At 41.7% G+C, this 18,368-nt stretch overlaps 1 protein-coding gene across 18 annotated transcripts in view; it reads left to right on the top strand.

The window, feature by feature from the left end:
* Nucleotides 1–748: 748 nt before the first annotated feature.
* Nucleotides 749–18,368, top strand: part of MFSD2B (MFSD2 lysolipid transporter B, sphingolipid) — an 86,656-nt gene continuing 69,036 nt past the window's right edge. For 8 of the 18 annotated variants that reach the window (XM_073335887.2, XM_073335879.2, XM_078852057.1 and 5 more), the window contains exons 1-4: nt 909–1,076; nt 8,566–8,691; nt 11,277–11,401; nt 15,678–15,801. In XM_073335887.2, coding sequence (XP_073191988.1) covers nt 954–1,076; nt 8,566–8,691; nt 11,277–11,401; nt 15,678–15,801 — 498 coding nt within the window. In that variant the 5' untranslated portion in view covers nt 909–953. The other 10 variants (XM_073335895.2, XM_073335883.2, XM_073335880.2 and 7 more) reach the window with 10 other exon arrangements.

Below are 18,368 nucleotides of genomic sequence, written 5' to 3'. Positions count from 1 at the left end.
GAAGCGCCGGAGACGCACGAGATGAAATGGAAAGGCACGGTCGTGCAACCCTCACTTTGTCCTTTGTTGACAGCACTGGAGTCGGGAAAGGAGTTAGCATTTCACAGCTGTGGCCCCGTCCATGGGACTGGATAGGACATGCTGACGCTGTACAAGTCCGCTGCTCTATGCAATTTATCCAGCGCTGTGACGCCTCGTGCAAGGATCTTGCCTCGCTCCAGTAAAATAAAGTCTGACTTTTTGTTTTGCAAGTTGTTCGGAGAGAGGTCCCACCCCGCCTCCCCTCCCCAAAGGCGAAGAAACAACACTGCGCCTGCTCCCCGTGTTGCTGCCTGCCCTGACCTGCGCTAAGAGATGCAGCCTGGTGGGCATCTTATAGGGAAACAGGCTTCAGAGTAGCAGCAGTGTTAGTCTGTATTCGCAAAAAGAAAAGGAGGACTTGTGGCACCTTAGAGACTAACCGATTTATTTGAGCATGAGCTCTCGTGAGCTAAGCTTATGCTGAAAAAAACTGGTTACTCTCTAAGGTGCCACTAGTCCTCCTTTTCTCTTTACAGGGAAAGGACTCTGTGCATGGCAGGCAGGTGCAGGCGCCCTCCCAGCTCTGCCTCCTCTGATCGCGGGCTCGGGGGTGCTGGGAGGCCTTTGCGCGGGGGCCGTCCCGCGCCCGGAGCATGCTGGCGGGGCGGGGGGGGCGGCTCTGAGTGCACCCAGCGCCTGCACGCTGGGCCCGGGGTGACCCTGCAGGGAGTCTAGGTCTCCAGCCAGTGGCAGAGGAATAGCAGCGACCACGGAGGCTCCCCGGGGAGCTGCGGCTTCGCCCGCGCCCCAGCTGGCTGCGGAGGGGCGCCGAGCCGCTACGAGCCCGGCCCGGCCCCGGCCCCGCCCCCCCAGCCTGACAGGTGCTGAAAAGCCCCGCGGCGGACTGCTTGGGGGGCGGCGGCGGCTGGGGCATGGCTGGCGCTGGAGGGGACACCCCGCAGCCGGGGGACGGGCCTGGGAAGGCAGCGCCGAAGGCCACCCTTCTGCCAGAGGAGCCGCCGCAGGAACAAGCGCTCGGGCGGTCCGCAGAGGAGGTGAGCGGCTGTGCCTGCCCGCCGGGTCCCCAGCGTCGCCCCTGGGGGCTGCTGGGCTCGCAGGGCCCTGGCCTCTTTTGCTCCAGGCCCTTTCCCCCCACCTGCGTCTGAACGAGCTCGCCAGGGATCTGCCTGAGCCTCTTCCTCGCAGTGCCCTAGAACTATTCCACGCGCTCCGGCTAGCGGAGTGCTCTTCCCGCAGCGCCGGCGGGCGGCCCCTGATGGTCTGAGAGGCTTGAGTGGATTCCAGTGATCACCCTCTTTTGGTGGACTCCCACCCTGTGCAATGTGACCGAAAAACCTCAGATCCGCAATGAACGGTGACTTTCCAACCCCCCCCCCCCATGTAATTTTATTACTTTCCCTAAATTCCTGCCCCTCCAAGAATAAACCTCTTGTGTGGCAGCTTCTGAGGCTGCACCTCCTTGGGGGAATCCGAAACACGAGATGAGGCTTTTATTGAAAACTTTGTCACCAAACAGAAAGCAGAATTGGAGTGGTTTCTATGTCCGAGATGTTATATCCACTTGGACTTGAGAGAACAGATAGATATGTATGTATTCTTTGCATGGATCATTTTTCCCCAAATGCTGGATGTTTGCAGTGTTGTAGCAGTGTTTGTCCCAGGATATGAGAGAGACAAGGTGAATGAGGTAATAGCTTTTATTGGACGCACTTCTGTTGGTGAAAAGGATAGCTTTTAAGCTACACAGAGCTATTCTTCAGATATTTTCAAAGTGTTTCCACAGAAATTCTTCACTCTTATCCCTTAAAGTTGTGCTGTGCTCAGGATATCTTTTTTCAGGAGCAAAGTGCCCAGTGTATCTCACTGCTTGGTTATAGTTATGGGGGGAAATGGAGTAATTCTTCATCCATCTTCTTTGTGAGCAGATTTCCCCTGTAACAGAGCAAGAGACACAGACTGAAGGGTAGAATTTTGGGGGGAACCCGTTCGTTGTTTGTAGCATATGACTGGAGAAGTGTGTGTTGAGAGATCTAACAATATTCCAGGAAGTATTTGTATCTTCCTAGAATGCAGTTTTCCAGGGAGGCAATAGCTATAAAAGAAGATGAATATTTCTGTTTAAATTGCTACATGTGTGCATTTGTCTATATAGATATGAGCATGTGCATTCAGTTTAAAAATGGGACTATTGTTCCATTAATGGTGTGAGAAAATTAAGTACACAAATTGGGAAATGCAGTTAAAACTGAAATATCAACCTTTCTACACAGAAGATTGCAGGGTTAAAATGTCATCATTAATATTTATCCAGTAATACATAATAAACTGGAATCTGATAGGCAGCACCATATACAGCTTTGTAATATGCCATATCCAGACTGAGAAAACAACTTTTTCCAAGGGAAAATATCAAAATGGAATAAACCATCCCTTTAATTTCTGCAAATTCATCTGCAGAGTTAAATACATGTTGAGAGACAGGGTGGGGGAGAACCATTATACTGGGAAAGTTTCTCATCATGTGTTGAATCAGATAAACCTTGACTTAAACTATCTTAAAGTCTCAGCTGCTGCTATCCCTTCCCATTCCTCTTAAACCACTATTGGTTTTGTTCTGGACCTGCTTGATAAAGAAGAGCTTGTGACAAAATGTGTGTTCACCCAGCCACAGTCCATCCAGCAACTGAAATGTTTTCTTCCAGTTGCACAGGATTGCTTTTGCTAGTTGTCTTCTGTACCCATGAACACTTCTTAATAGTATTCTATTCAGTTTCAGTTCATATTAGTGAAGGAAGTAAAATTCCCAAGAAAATGAGATATATGTATTCAGTTACAGGATTAAAGACTATTATATATTAGATTTCAGAGTAGCAGCCGTGTTAGTCTGTATTCGCAAAAAGAAAAGGAGTACTTGTGGCAAATCCGATGAAGTGAGCTGTAGCTCACGAAAGCTTATGCTCAAATAAATTTGTTAGTCTCTAAGGTGCCACAAGTACTCCTTTTCTTTTTATATATTAGAGAGACTTTCAAACTTACCTGAATTAAAAAACATCCACCATTGATCCACCATTCTACTTCAGAAGTGGAAGCGCTCATTTTCTGTTAAAACTTCTTGCTTTATCTTAGATTCATAGATCTCATGGCCAGAAAGGACCATTGTGATAATTTAGTCTGACCTGCTGTAAAAAACACAGGCCATAGAACTTCCCTAAAATACTTCCAAAGTGTATCTTTTAGAAAAAACATCCTATCTTCATATAACAATTGTCAGTTATGGGGAATCCACCATGACCCTTGGTAAATTGTTCCAATGGTTAATTATTCTCACTGTTAAAAATTTACTACTTATTTCCTGTTTGAATTTGCCTGGCTTCAACTTAGATACATGTGATTGTTTCATTATTGTACTTTATACAATTTTTAATTGTACTGTAGTAAGTGCAGGGTTTCAAAGTGGATCTGAAGATAATAAGGAAAGAGGCTCAACCTTTCTTGCCCTAGTCCTCTTCCCCCTGCTCCCATTTTTAAAAATAAATCTTCAGGCTGGAGCTTTCTCTCCCTTCGCCCTTCTTCCGAAACAATCTGTAGAAGCAACTTGAGACTTAAATAATTTTGTTCAAATACAACTTAAAAAATCTCTCAAAGCAAGCCAGACTTTCTTTCAATCCAGAGAAGCATGAATGAAGAATGAACTTAGTGAATGGCTAATTCTCCTGTTTAAAAACATTGGGTTTATGGACTATTATGGTTACTTGTATTACAGCTGTGCCTAAAGGCTCCATATTGAATTAGAGCCCTGTTGTGCTGAGCAGTGCACAAACTCATAGAAAGTGTTCCTCTTCTGAAGAGCCCAGAGTTTAGTTTTTGAGATAAGAAGCAATGAGTGGGTGGCATTTACAAACAGAAGGTGAGAAAGAGAAGGAAGGATGAGAGTAATGTTGATTTAAAATCATGCTTGCAAACCTTTGTAACAGAAGCTCATGTAGATCTGGATTGCAAGCGTGGCACCGTCTTATCATGTTGATTTGTGCCTTGGGTGTGAGCAGGCTCAGTGATGGTGAGGGGAAAGGGCCAAATCTAACCTGGGATTCTCTTGCAATATATGATCTGTGTTTAGCAATGCCAGAGTAATTAGAAAGCTCTTTGGGTGCAATTCATCGGAGCCTACCACTGATGTCACAGCCCAGTCTGGCAAAACAAATACAAGGAGAAATTGGGACTGCATGCCTCTGAGGAGTGCAGTTTAAAATGGAGCGTAGTTTAAAATGCGCAGTTTAAAATGGAGCGCAGTTTAAAATGCTGACAACAGAAAACTGAGACAAGGATAGCACTTAATTCCTGGAGACCAGTGGGTCACTGTGTTAGGCACCATATGACAAATAACTGAAACTTGTTCCCAGCCTGTTACATCTTGAAATCTAAGTTTAAGATGAGTCAATAGGTGGATATAATAGATAGGGGTCAGGCATAAGATAACAGTGAGACAGTTAATAGTGAAATAAGCAGTGGTCAAGCACCCGAGCTGTCTAATCACTGTCAAGTATTTGGCAGGTGGCCCAACATAGGTGAGTTCAAAGGAGGATAATGAAATGGCCTGGTGCATTTTTGCAGGGAGCTCCTTCTCTGCACACAGCCAGTATGGAAGAAAGTGTGAAAGTGCATGTTGAAAATTTTCAAATGGGCAATCAAGTGTGGAATCTTGCAGTTTATCCTTATATTTAAAAGGCAATGTTAAAAAAAAATCCAGCTTTCTGGATATCCTGTAAAGACCTACCACTCTAAGCCTTTCTACAAGAAAATGTCTAATACACTTCTTGTCCTTTATAAAAACAATGTATTTGTGCCATGGGAACATCTAGAGGCGTCAGCCAAGATCTGGAACCCATTGTGTGAGGCATTTGTACAAACCCATAGTAAGACACAGTCCCTGCCTCTGTGAAATAGATAAGACACATAGGGTGGGAGAAAGGAAGAGTTATTGTTCCCATTTTAGAGTTAGGAGTACTGAGACTCAAAGATTAAGTGCTTTGCCTAAGGCCACTGAGGAAGTCTGGCAGAGTCCTACCCAAAAGACCATCCTTTGTCCCAGTGTAAATGCCGTGAGCTGTTCAATGTGAACATACAGTTTCAAACCTTTGCAGTGTTGAAGCATGTAGTAATGCACAACTGTATGTTCAAGTGTCGGGGCCAATTAAATCTCTAGTGAAAAATTAAACATAAAGGGGGGGGGATTTGCACCCCAAGTATGAGACTTTCAAAAGTGTTCATCTCAGCATGCTGCTCAGAACTCTTTTTCCCCTTAACATACAACACTCTTAAAACAAGAAGCCTCCTGTGGGGGAAGCAGTATCCTCACTGTACAGATGGGGAAAGTAAGGCACAGAGTGCATTAGAGCAATAGTTAGAATTTAGGAATTCCCAGCCATTTACTTTAACCACTAGATTCACTGCCTCCAACACCATAGCCCCTCTTCTAAGGCTATGAGAGGCAACATAGTCTAGTTGAATGAGCACAGGAGTCAGAAGACCTGGTTCTAATCCCTGCTGAATCTTTGGCAAGTCATTTAACTTCTCTGCCTGTTTCCTCATCTGTCATGTGGCTTATTACTTGCAAGGACAGATGAGAATTGTTTGAGCAGAGCTTTAAACATGCAAAACTCCTATAAGTGAGTGATATTGTACTGAATATAATTAGATTCCAGAAGCTCATTTTATTCAAGCAATGGCATACATAGCTATAGACAAAATTAGTCACAGGTGAAAGCCTCCATTAACTGCTGCTGAGACAAAAATGTTAACTTTGCTTGAAGGTGATCTGTAAGTATGCTACCCAAGCAGCCTGGCAGTTTCTAGAAGGGGAGTAGAATTTCAATGAGACTTCTGAATCAAAAAATGCAAAAGTATTGAGATCCTTAACTTTCTAGCCGTGAAGCTGACTGGAGAAATGAGAGTTGCTCACGGTCTATAAGTCTAATTTTTTTTATTTATTGCTAATTATTTCACAATGTAATATAATTATTCTAATTGCAAGTTCTTAAATATGAACTAGGGGGGACTGGAGCTTCTATATAATAATTTTGAATACGGTATGTCACCTAGTCAGTGAGGTGAAGTTACTGTACGGCAAAGTCTAATAACTCAATATAAGTCATTTAATGCATTGGTCTAGTTGAATAGAAAAACATGTAGGAAAGCAACACAATGGATCCTGACAAAGAGCCTCCCAAGAAATACTTAGTGGGAAATTACGGGATGATGGACTACTTCCAGGCTCCAGCCCAGATTAACACAACTGTTTTGCCAGTGCTGTGAGCCGACAGTTCAGAGGGCTATAAACAATAAAAAGTGACTTAGTCTCTGTGCAAGGGGGGTGATGAAAAAGATTGAGCAGCTTTTAAAGGACACCCTCTCTGAAGCAGAGGGAAAGGAACTGTCTTTTAAGGGAACAGATTATGCCACCCAGATGCTAATGCTCTCTGTATGGGAGAGAAGGGAAAGTAGGAACCTTATACCTAACAGGATCCCCTGCTGAGGTAATCATGGTTAGCACCTGGGGACTGCCGCTCAAGGCATGGTCGGAGAGTGGAAGAATCGTGTGATTCCACTCCGAGAGAGATGATAGCTTGGGGCCCAAGATGTGAAAGGTATATGTACTCAAAGAGACCCAGAGGGATCGGAGATGTAGTTAGACCAGTAGCTTTGATTTGTACATGGAGATCTTGCTCTTTATCTGTACAGACATCTGACATCACTCAGAAACAAAGAACTTTCATAAAACTAATACACTTGTTTACCTATTTATATAGAATAGTTCAAAGGAGCAAGGCCAGATCTTGAAAGATTCTGTTGTCTATTAGTTCTTTATCAGTAAGTACTCTATCACCTAATTAAAAATAGCTGATACTGTACATTAAAAATGCTTTCAGAAATAGGTAATACATATCAGAATAATAAAGCATTTTATTGGCGCCTCATCATTTTATTATCTTAATCTGACTGCAATGGAAGAATGAGGGTATGTACATTCAATCCAGATATTTGGCCACAACCAAGGCAGACCTAGGATTAGCATTGGTATTGGAAGGAACTTGAAAAGAATCAACAATTTTTTAAAGAGGGATTGAATTTAACAATTAGAATTCTCAGAAATAGTTTTAGTCAGGGTCTTAGTATGTGGCCCCCATGGTGACTGACACTCTATACTAAGATTAGTGTGTGGATATTTCCCACCTATGTTTTCAGCTAACACTAATACAGTAAATTAGAGCTTTTAGAAACATATATTCCAATAATGTGCCATTTTCCCCTCTGAAAACATGTTATCTTTCATCTATTAGACTCCTAACACTTTGTCTCTGAATTATTATTTTTTGTAATAGGGAACAATAACTTATTCTGTTTCTTGATTTTTCTGCCAGTTACTTTCAGTCTAATATGAATATTTTTTGCTTAGCACTTTTCATCCATACATCTCAAGGTGCTTCAACAAAGATGGACAAGTATCTTCAGGTAAAATTTTCAAAGTGCCTAAGTGATTTAGGAGCATAACTCCTACTGAAAAGCAATGGGACTTAGGCTCTGAAGTCACTTAGATGCTTTTCAAAACTCTCCCCATTCTGCCTATTTTTTTAACTGATGGAGTAACTGAGGCATAGAGAAGTTAAGTAACTTGCCCAAGGTCACAGCACATCTCACAGTATGGGGAAAAGTGCTGGAGGGGCCCTTAATGTCAAGCAGCTTGCTTTAATTTAAATAATAGTGAGAAGCAAGGGGGTCACAAGACAGAAGTCAGGTAGCCCCTAGAAGAAGTAAGGGGGCCCAGAGTCCTGCAAAACTTCCTGTAATTCAAAAACTGGACCCAGACCTTCTGAGTCTGTGTGCAGAGCCTTAACTGAAAGACCATCCCTCCTCTCTGAATATTGTCTAAGTAGAATAATATGAGAATATTTATTGATTTTTGTGGTCTGAAAGAATAGATACATACATAAGCAAAAAAAAGTTTGATATCTGATAATTACTCAACATTTTGCCATCTGAATAATTCATTTTTGGGCAGAGATAACACCGTCCCTCAGCAAGTCATCCAAGACCCAGGAGCTGCCCCATAGATAGTGTCTATACGCTACAAAGTCTGCCTGATTGCTTCTTATCGTGTGTTCATGGACTCACTGCACTTGAATGGTCCATGCTCACTTGCGGCCTCTAAGAAGTGTGCTTTTCAGAATTAGCTCACAGGAAGTCAGTTTACCTGGACTCCAGTTCTGGTAACTTGGAACAGGCACTGAAAGCTGAATCACAGTGTTCAAACTTGGTTTCCTGAAGTAAAGAATAGCAGCCAGTAGCCTGATTCTCAGTGGTTCTGAGCACTGAAGTCAGTGGGGGTCTCTGGATATACAGCATCTATGAAAATGCTGAATATCAGACCACTTAAATAAGTGCCTGAATATGAGTTTAACCATAAACTTGTGAAACTTTTAATGTTTTGCATTTTCTCTTAACTTGTCTGTTCTTGTTCTGTTTCAGCTCAGACAGGAAGACAGACTCTCAGTTTGCAGCAAATTATGCTATGCAATAGGAGGCGCTCCAAACCAAGTTGCTACAAGTGCCACTGCTTTTTTTCTACAGATCTACCTGTTAGATATAGCACATGTAAGTAATGTGCAAAGTGCTTTCTGGCTCCAACTTTGTTCAATTACGATGTCATCACCTACTTAATTTTCCTGTATCTAATATCAAGATAATTCAACTCATATGCCTTTTAACTATATTCTGTTGTTGTTTTTAATTGTTCAGCCCTTGTGGAAACTCTTTTCAGCTTAGTGACAAAACTTATTTAGTAATTATGCTTGATAACTGTAATAGTGTGGTAATGGGTGCTTGATTAGCTGGTCCTTATTTGTTTAATTGTTTGTCGGTCCCACTAAATAAACATGAAGGAGCCATTTGTTCCACAGTTTCTCCAGCAAAGGTCTTAGCTCCACTTTTTCCCCCTCCCCTCAACTTTTTAGGGGTCAAATACCTCATTTTACAAGGATTACGTGGAATTCTTCCCCACGCAGAGCCATTCTCTTCCAAATCGTGGCAGTGCTGTTCCTGTGGGATTACGAAGCCCACTATGTGAAATCTTTTATGTTCAATCTGAGCCATTTCCCAATAAATTAACATTCAGAGTTAACCCTTTGCAGCCTTCAGTTTTACCATTAGAATTCCATCCATCTAATTTACCTGCATAACCTCTGTAGGTATGTATATAATCCCACACCACCTAGAAACCTTGGACCAAATTTAGAATTGCTGTAAGGAGCTACGAATTGCACACTCTTACAAGCTGGTGTGAATTTTGCCCTGTTGTATTTTAATATTTGTATAATTGAATTTAGGGCCCTGGTCATGGTAAGCACTGTGCAAACATGTATACAGAGACAGATCTCATGCTAGAAAGTTTATCATCTCTCCAAGTTTTCCTTCACACTCTATGTGCTAGTCCAAAATCCATTTCCTTGCTATCCCTTTGTGTTTTCTGAGCAATGCCAGTGCATGAACCTTCTCATCTGAAGCTGTCTGTGTGCTCCTCATCACCATAGAATCTGAGCACCTGTATCTGTATCTCTTTGGCTCATTGACTATCTCATTTCTAAATTCAGTGGAAGTTTATACCTTTTATCCCCCATCCATGCCTCTTAAATCCCTTCTCCCGCTGTTATCTAATGGAGCTGGATGGAAAATAGTAAATATTTTTGGTGGAAAAAATTCCAAAAAAATGACTTTTGGGGTGAACATTTTTCAGTTTTTCCAAAGGGAAAAAACCCAAAGATTTGCATAAATTTGTTTAAGAATAAAGGCCATTTTTTGTTGTTGGAAAAAAGTTTGGATGGAAAATTTTCAACCAGCTCTTATTTAATATTAAACTGTTCAGTCACTATGATTTAACTCTAACATAGCTTGGGATAAATTTTGTATGAGACATGCAATGCAAATGTGTGCAGTGTCTGCCTTTAACAAATCATGCTGTATATCTTTGACATTTCAAACCGTATCCTCACTTTGTCTGTCTTTGCTCTTCCCTTCCCATTGAAACACTGAAGAGCGGAAGAATTCGTAGGCAGTCTCGTTAGGCAGCTCCAATCTCAATAAAGGTTTTGAGCAAAACCGATGATATGCATGTTGAAATGACTCACTTAGCTTGGTGGCAAGGGAATGTCGGGGTAACTAGAGCAGATCCCACCTTACGTGCTCACTGCTCTCTTCATACCCCATGACTGTGTTGTCTGTGTGTGAATTCTTGCACTTAGTACAGATATATGTAGGAATGACTACATCCCACGTAATTAATCATAATCTGAAAAATACACATTTGCTTGGTAAATTTCTTTTTTTTTTCATTTGATTTTATTTTTTAATGTGGGAAAACTTTAAAATGTGCTTCATTTGACCAATGTGCTCTCTTCTGTTCTTTGGCATATACTGGATTTAAAGGTAACAGTTTACATTATTCACATGTGACCCTAACTGCAACTGTTATTGAAAAACGAACAAACTAGATGTATTCCAAGTCATCCAAATTAATCTCACTCTGGTTTAGTTGGAAAAAAAGTTGCACACAGAAATGTTGTACAGAAAATACAGAATAAGCATTTGGAAGAAACAGTACTATATTGGAGTATTAACTCTAGTAGTCACAGTTCAGTTCTTTGTAGAAATAAGCCCATCATGCCAAAACCACTTTCACAATTAGTACCAGTTGGCACTCTTATAGGTAATGTCAGTAGAGATACTAAGGACTGAATGGACATGGGAAATGAACTATACTCTTGTCTGCTTCAGCTCAGGAGCAGAAATTTAGAAATGGGGTCTTGTGGGAGAAGCTTACCTTACCTCTACTTCTGCGGTACCTGGTTTTATGATTAAACCACAGACTTCAGTCTCCAGTGTTGTCTGGCTGACACCTCTCCCCAGCATTATATTCAACTATGATCTTTCTCTCCTCACCTTGCTCCCATCACGCACATTCTCTCTTGCATAGTGCCTGTATCTCAGTGTCTAGTTTGTTGTCTCCCAAGATGCATTGATGGTGGAGGGCTATTTATTCATGATTTTTAATAGTAGTCAATGTGTGTTGTAAGTGAGCTATCACTACACTTTACGTAAAACACTGGGATTCTTTCTGGAAAGTTGCTTTATGTTGTTCCATTGAATGATGGATCTTGTTTAGAGCACTGTGTCTATACTTTCAGATTACTCCGTTTCATGCCTCTTTGGTGCTGTTCATTGGCAAAGCCTGGGGTGCAGTTACTGATCCTGTTGCTGGCTTTTTTATTAGCAAAAGTAAATGGACAAAAATTGGCCGTCTTATGCCTTGGTAAGCAGAAAAATATTTTGTTCTGTTTCTTGTTTTTTTCCCCTTTTTTTCTCTTTCCTTTAATCCTATAATGGCTTCATTGAATTAAACCTTTTATTTTTTTTCTTGCTTTTGCCTTTCTCAAATTAGACTGATTTTAGTATGGATAGAATTAATATGTAAAAAACTCCACTCTTTTCTGCTTCCTGTTTTCAGCTGCACCTCCATAAATTACAACAAGGGGCTTTCTTGGAAGCTCCCTGAAGAAACCACTCAACTGTTTAGAGATGGGCCGAAACTGGAACCTCAAATCCAAAATCTTGTTGAATTTGGGTGGGAGAGGATCTGAACCTCTAGATCTGACCAAACCCCTTTGTGGTTTTGATTCTGAGTTGGATTCTGCATCAAAAGGGGCTTATTTTCCACTTCTGGTTCAGATACATCCAAACTGTTGGAAGACTAGTCATTCGTTAGATACTTGTTTGAGCCCTCACTCCGGCACTGCACCCATCTCAATCCCACTCCTTGCATGCAGGCTTGGCTGGAGCTCACCAACTCTAACATGGTAGGCCTATGGACCCAACAGGGTATGTCTCAGGCCACCTCGCTGAGCTGCTTGCACTGCCCTAGTGGTCAGTTCTGTTCTCATCTCGGGCAGTGCAGGATCTTCCCCTGAATGTCAGCATTCATCCCAGCTCAACACAAGCCAGTCCCACCAGCCGTTTCCGCACACCTCTCTGGACTCTTTCTTTACGTCTTCACTATTGGCCCCCCTAGTTAAAACATTTAATTGGAGGGTGAAAATTGTCATGATTTTTAACAAGGAACCAACTTCTGGAAGAGGTTGGGGCTGCCAGCATTGTCGTAGTTCACAGAACTTCATTCCCCCTTTTCATATTCCCACCTCAAGCAGCTAAATGTGGTGTAGCTGCAGTTCCAGCATGCTCAGGGGCTCTGGTCCTGCTTGAATTACTCTCCTCTGAAGCACACTAAAGCCCTTAGACAGCTCTCACTCTATTCTGACCTTCACTAAATCCGTATGTAACAATGAAAAGGAAGTATCACATACACTTTCCATGTGGTGTAAGGAGTGGGGAGATATAGTGTTGAACAGAAATATAAATATTACCAATGGGGGAAGGAGGGTGAAAGGTGGGACGGTAAACTGGAAAAGGATGATGCATGTTTCAGGACCCAAACGCTCCCATGATGTGTTGTGGATTTTTTTTTCCCTTTTAAAAACAAAAGGAAACTGGATGGCTTATGGACTCTGGAGTCTTTTGCTTTTGTCGCTGATTTCAGTCTCATAGATTCAAAGGTGCTACTGTCAGAGTCTTTGAGTTAGTGACTAGACCTGTGCAAATAACTGATTTCCCCCCAGTTTGTTGTCCAATTGGAAAATTAAAAACAAATAAACAAAAAAATCCAAGTCGACCCAAAAGAAATTGTTTTAATTTTTAGTGAACTGAAAAACTTAAAAACAAATGTTTCATATTGAACAAAATGTTTAGTTTGAAAGAATTATTTTTTACCTTTTTAAAATAAAGTTGAAGTAAAATTTCAAATGAAAAATTGTTTTGAATTGAAAAATCAAAATACTTTGTTCATTCACGAGCACTAAACTCACTGTATGAAAAAAATTAAGCTAGAAAAAAATCATGATGCGGTAGGGTGCATTTTATAACCCAGTGGTATTAGCTGTTTTCAGAATCATTTCTCAGTTCCGTTATACCCTGTAAATATGCTCTGTTCAGGAGAAAGAATAGTGTTAGAATGACTTGCGGCCTAGCATCACATAGACTTATCAGCCCCTTGCATTAAACTCCCTAATGTACAACTTCCACTTCCACTTCACTTATCTAATCAGGCCTTTAAAATACGCTTGTCAAACTGCCCTTGTTTTTCTGGAGGAATTTTTTTTAAATGTCGCGTTATCAGGGAAAACTCTTTAACCCTATAACAGGGGTGGCCAACCTGAGCCTGAGAAGGAGCCCCAATTTACCAATGTACATTGCCAAAGAGCCACAGTAATAAGTCAGCAGCCCCACATCAACTTCCCCACCCTGCTCCCAGTGTCTCCCGCCCACTGGCAGCCCCAGCGATCAGCGCCTCTCCCTCCCTCCCCGCACCTCCCGATCAGCTGTTTCGTGGCGTGCAGGAGGCTCTGGGAGGAGAGGGGGGAGGGCGGACGAGAGAGCGCACAGCAGGCTCGAGGGAGGGAAGGGGTGGAGTGGGGGCAGGGCCTGTGGCAGAGCCAGGGGTTGCTCAGTGAGCACCCCCCAGCACACTGGAAAGTCGGCGCCTGTAACTCCAACCCCGGAGTCGGTGCCTAGACAAGGAGCCGCATATTAACTTCTGAAGAGCCGCATGTGGCTCCGGAGCCACAGATTGGCCACCCCTGCCTATAATATATAGCACTGCCCATTTCCACCAATTGAAGACCTGGTATTGTTTTTCTAATTAGCTTAAAACACCTTTTCTTGGGGTTTGATTTGATTAATATTTGTAGAGTGAAATTATTACAGCCATTTAAGTTTTTAAAGTGAACTAGGGAATTATGCAAACTTCACTCCTTGCCCCACCTGACAGGTGTATTTAATAAAGGAGGAGTCGTTTTTTTATTTTAAAAAAAAGGTTAGGGTTTTATTTAATACAGTAACAAGTCATCAAAGTGTTGGTCGTCTTCTTTGTATATCGTGTGATGTTTCAAAGGAATGCGCAGGTGCTGGGATAAAGGATATGAACACAAAATGTTACACATTAGTTTCCTTGCAGGGGGGGACCACAGATAGTCTTGTGATTCATCACGTCATTGAATCACATGCCTAACTTTAAGCATGAGTATTGAAGTGAATGGGGAAGGAAAAGTGAAGGGTTAGAGGGGGAAAAACAAGAAAGACAGTTATTTTTGTGAAGTAGCACAAAAGTTTGGTGTAAGAACCATTCTGAGTCCAATGTAATGGTAGCTGTAGCTGAACAAAATCTGAACATGCCTTGGGATGCTTCGATCACATCCTCATTTACTGCTTCAAGAGCTGATCCAGTATGAGCGGACTGAGCTGTGACCTAGAAACCAGGAAAGGCAGAGAGTACCAGAACCTGGCTACTTTCCTTGTTACTCTACACATTCAGCTCCCAGTGTTGCCTTTCATCCCATACAGCAGTGTGGAAGAGCCATTGTTTTGCTGAACTATTTACCTACATTATTCTTTTGTAGTCCACTTTTTCAATACACCATTGCAAAATAAGCAGCTGACCCCAATGTCAATAGGAGAAAACTGTGAGAATAGGCCTGTTGTGAAGGGATTAATCTGTTTTCTCTTTTGTTTGAATTTTTATTGTGACCTTGGTCATCTAATTACATTGTTTAATGTCTGCTTTGCAAGAATACTGGAGAACACTGCTGCTGCTGCCAGTCATGCTGTGGGGAATGAATTGCATTTGATACAATGAAATTTGAAAATAGTGTTGTTTGTCTGATAGCCTTATATTAACTTGGCATATTGCTGCCTAGTGGCTATACCTTGAATTCAAGTTTCCATGATATTTTTTTTAAAACCATCCTTACTCATTAGGGGGCTGAACCTGCTGCTATTGGAGTCACTGAGAGTTTTTCCACTGACTTAAATGGGAGCAGGCTTGTCCCTATAATTGTATTTCACAGGGATGGACAAACATAGATCCTAGGCAGTGCTACAATGTGATACATGGCTGCCCCTCACCTTTTATACTGTCTCCAAACAAGTGAAAAGGAGTCTATTACGCTGAAACGTCAGGTCAGCAGTGAAAAGGCTAAGCTGAGAGGAGAGTTGGAGGTGCCAACGGGGGGAAAAAAGACCCTTGATAATAAAGAGGCTTGTCTGGCTGTTGGTGAAGCATGTTATAAGATGTGGCCATGTGTCTTGGTTCTCATTGGTGCTTTTCAGTAAAGGTTGCGGGGTAAGCATTGACCTTGTGGTTATATCATAATAGCAGATGCAGAGTTTTTTTTCATGTTAATTGTAAATATATCATTAATTATAACTAACCTTTGCTCTTTTCCTTTAACTAACTACATTATTTAACTCTGGGGTGCATTTTGGGGCAGTATTATTTAATATTGTTATGTATTGAATGGTGCTGATTATGCTTTAATGGACTGAATGGTATTATATATAAGCTGTATCAAATAGTGAATCTAAAGCATTTTGAAAGACTACACAAAATTAAGTTACTGCTGGGAAAATTAATTTCTTTTTTTGTCAACCCATCAAGATGCTTTCTAATAAACGTGATATAAACATGTCCTTCATTGTAGGATGTTGGGATGTACGCCCTTCATGATTGTGTCCTATTTCTTCATGTGGTACTTCCCTCCTTTTGTAGCAGGAAGAGTTGTGTGGTACCTGACTTTCTATTGTCTTTTCCAAGCATTGACCACAGTAAGTAGATCTAGATTTACAACATTCTCAGCAATAAAATGCTTTCATTTTCTGGCTTTGCTTTATGTGCCTTCTGATTTAGTGTGTTGGGGGTTTTTTGCACCCAGTTTGCACTTTGACTTTCAGTGAGACTTAGAGTTCTAAGTGCTGAAGCTATTTTTGAAAATGAGATTTAGGTATCTAAGTCACTTATTGCTTTTAGAAGGCAATGGACAATCAGGCCCTCAGTTGTGAAGTAGTTTCTAATAGTCTTTCTTGGATATCCCTGGATGGAGAGGCTTGACTTCTCCACGTTGATTTTAACATGAAGGGACCTTACACCAGGCTAGTGGCAATATGTAATTTATGTAGCATCTTTCATGTTAGTGGATTCCAAAGCACTTTTCTGACAGACTGCACACCAGGGGTAATCAATAAGTGGACTGCGGGCCAAATCTGGACCACCAGACACTTTTGAACGGACCCCAAAATCTTCTTATTTAGTTATCGTTATCATTATCGCCAGGACTTAAATTCAGCTGAAGCTGTATATTTCAACCCACCTGGAGTTTCTAAAGCATGTTGGGGGGCTCCAGGAATTACTCTGTCAGAATTTAAGCCCTAATTATCCTTATTTTTTTAATTATTTTCTCTGGAGTCTGGAGCTTTACTGTACCTTGACCAAGAAATTTGGACCTTGACAAAAAATAATTGACTACCCCTGCATGCTATACACATATGGGGTTCACTTCACCCATCACTGAATTGCAGCCACTATTAAGGTGAAACATGGTATCTGTTTAGCAGCACAGAGCAAATCTGTGCAGCAGTTTAGGACAGAAAGTGAAGAATCACATACAACTTGATTTTCAGGGGAAGTCAGGTAGGCCCAATGTAGTTTTCCAGCACATGGATTTTTGCCAGCACATTGGACTTAACGGCTCTCCTCTTGTAACAAGTGCTGTCGGATCTGTTAGGGATGCTTGAGTTTACATCTCATACAAAATATTGTAGCTTCAAAAGTTCATGCACCTAACAACCTGCTGGCATGCTGCTGATTCAGAGCTTGTCTACACAGCAAGTTACTGCACTGCAAGCCAGGGTGCGGATCTTCAGAGCAGCACATGGATGCTGCTGCAGCCCAGGGAAAGTCCTGGAGTAGTACATTCACAACTAAGCCATGCTCCAGGACTTTCACTGTGTTGTAGCAGTGCCATTACTGTATGGAAAGCAGGTGCGCTGTGGATTCACACCCTGGGCTTTCAGCACAGTAACTTGTGTAGACAAGCCCTCAGAGGAGTTCCACCTGTGGCATTCCATCAATACCACTTTCTACAGCACGTGGGCTTTCCTAGAGCAGAGTCTCTCGGTCTGTGGTAAGCTGAGTCCAGGTGACGTGCAAAACAAAACTGGGTTGTGAGAGGAGACATGCACAGGAGTGGGCATGTGTGTATGTGAATCTCTGTTACAAAGTAATCTGCAGATTTAAAAAGCTGGAAAAGCACTAGCTGAGAGCTCTCTGTCCAAATATCAACCTGGCCTGACTGGGCTTAGCTGATTAAATCTCATCTACATCACAGTTTAAAGTAGTGTGGCTGCAGGCCACCAAAATACTTGAACTCCTTAGTGACTTGGACTTTTGTCACTCATGCAGATCATTTGAAGTTTAAGGGTCTGCTATATTTCAGTTTTTGTTTGGGGTATTTGCTCAATTCCTTGTTATTTTCTATGATGATAGATTGTCATTAAGAAACCCACAGTGAGTTTAGATGAGGAAGAATTTTATTCCCTGTCTTTTGAAGGAAAAGATCTACTCCGCCCTTGTAAAATGCTATTCGTGATTTCAGCTTTAAAGCCTGTTTGTACTGAACAAAAAGAAAAGGAGTACTTGTGGCACCTTAGAGACTGACCAATTTGTTTGAGCGTAAGCTTTTGTGAGCTACAGCTCAATTCATTGGATCCGAGGAGTTGAGCTGTAGCTAACAAAAGCTTATGCTCAAACAAATTGGTTAGTCTCTAAGGTGCCACAAGTACTCCTTTTCTTTTTGCGGATACAGACAAACACGGCTGCTACTCTGAAACCTGTCTTTGTACTGAACGTAAGGCATCAGGGCTAGTCAGAAAGAAGGTTTTAGTTACAGCTCAGTAAGAAAACATCAACATTTGCCACATGTAACAGAGGCAAGTATGCACTTTGCATGAGCAGGGTACCATATGTGCTTCCCAGACGTGTTCTCTCCTATTTTATCACATAAAGGGATAAAGGATAGTCCTGTTGGTTTAAAGCATAAGATTGGGAGTCAAGAGGTCTGGTTTGTCTTTCCAGCTTTGCCGAAGACCAGCTCTGTGAATCTGGGCAACTGGTTTAATCTCTGTGCCTCTGTTTTCCCTTTAATAAAATAGGAATATTATTACTTACTTACCTTATAAAGAGGGGTAGTGGTGTGTATTTATTTACATAGCATTGGAAGCTTATTAGGTGCTTCTGATAAATATATAGGCGAGGTCACTGTCTGGAAGGGTTTGCCATCTAAATAGGCAACAGAGAATAGGATGGCTAGGGACAAGAATAAATGCTAGAGCTGGAA

The sequence above is a fragment of the Lepidochelys kempii genome, chromosome 3 (genome assembly GCF_965140285.1).
Source record: "Lepidochelys kempii isolate rLepKem1 chromosome 3, rLepKem1.hap1, whole genome shotgun sequence".
NCBI classification, from domain to species: domain Eukaryota; kingdom Metazoa; phylum Chordata; order Testudines; family Cheloniidae; genus Lepidochelys; species Lepidochelys kempii.
The sequence above is the reverse complement of the archived record's forward strand: the minus strand, read 5'-3'. Positions and strand labels throughout refer to the sequence as shown.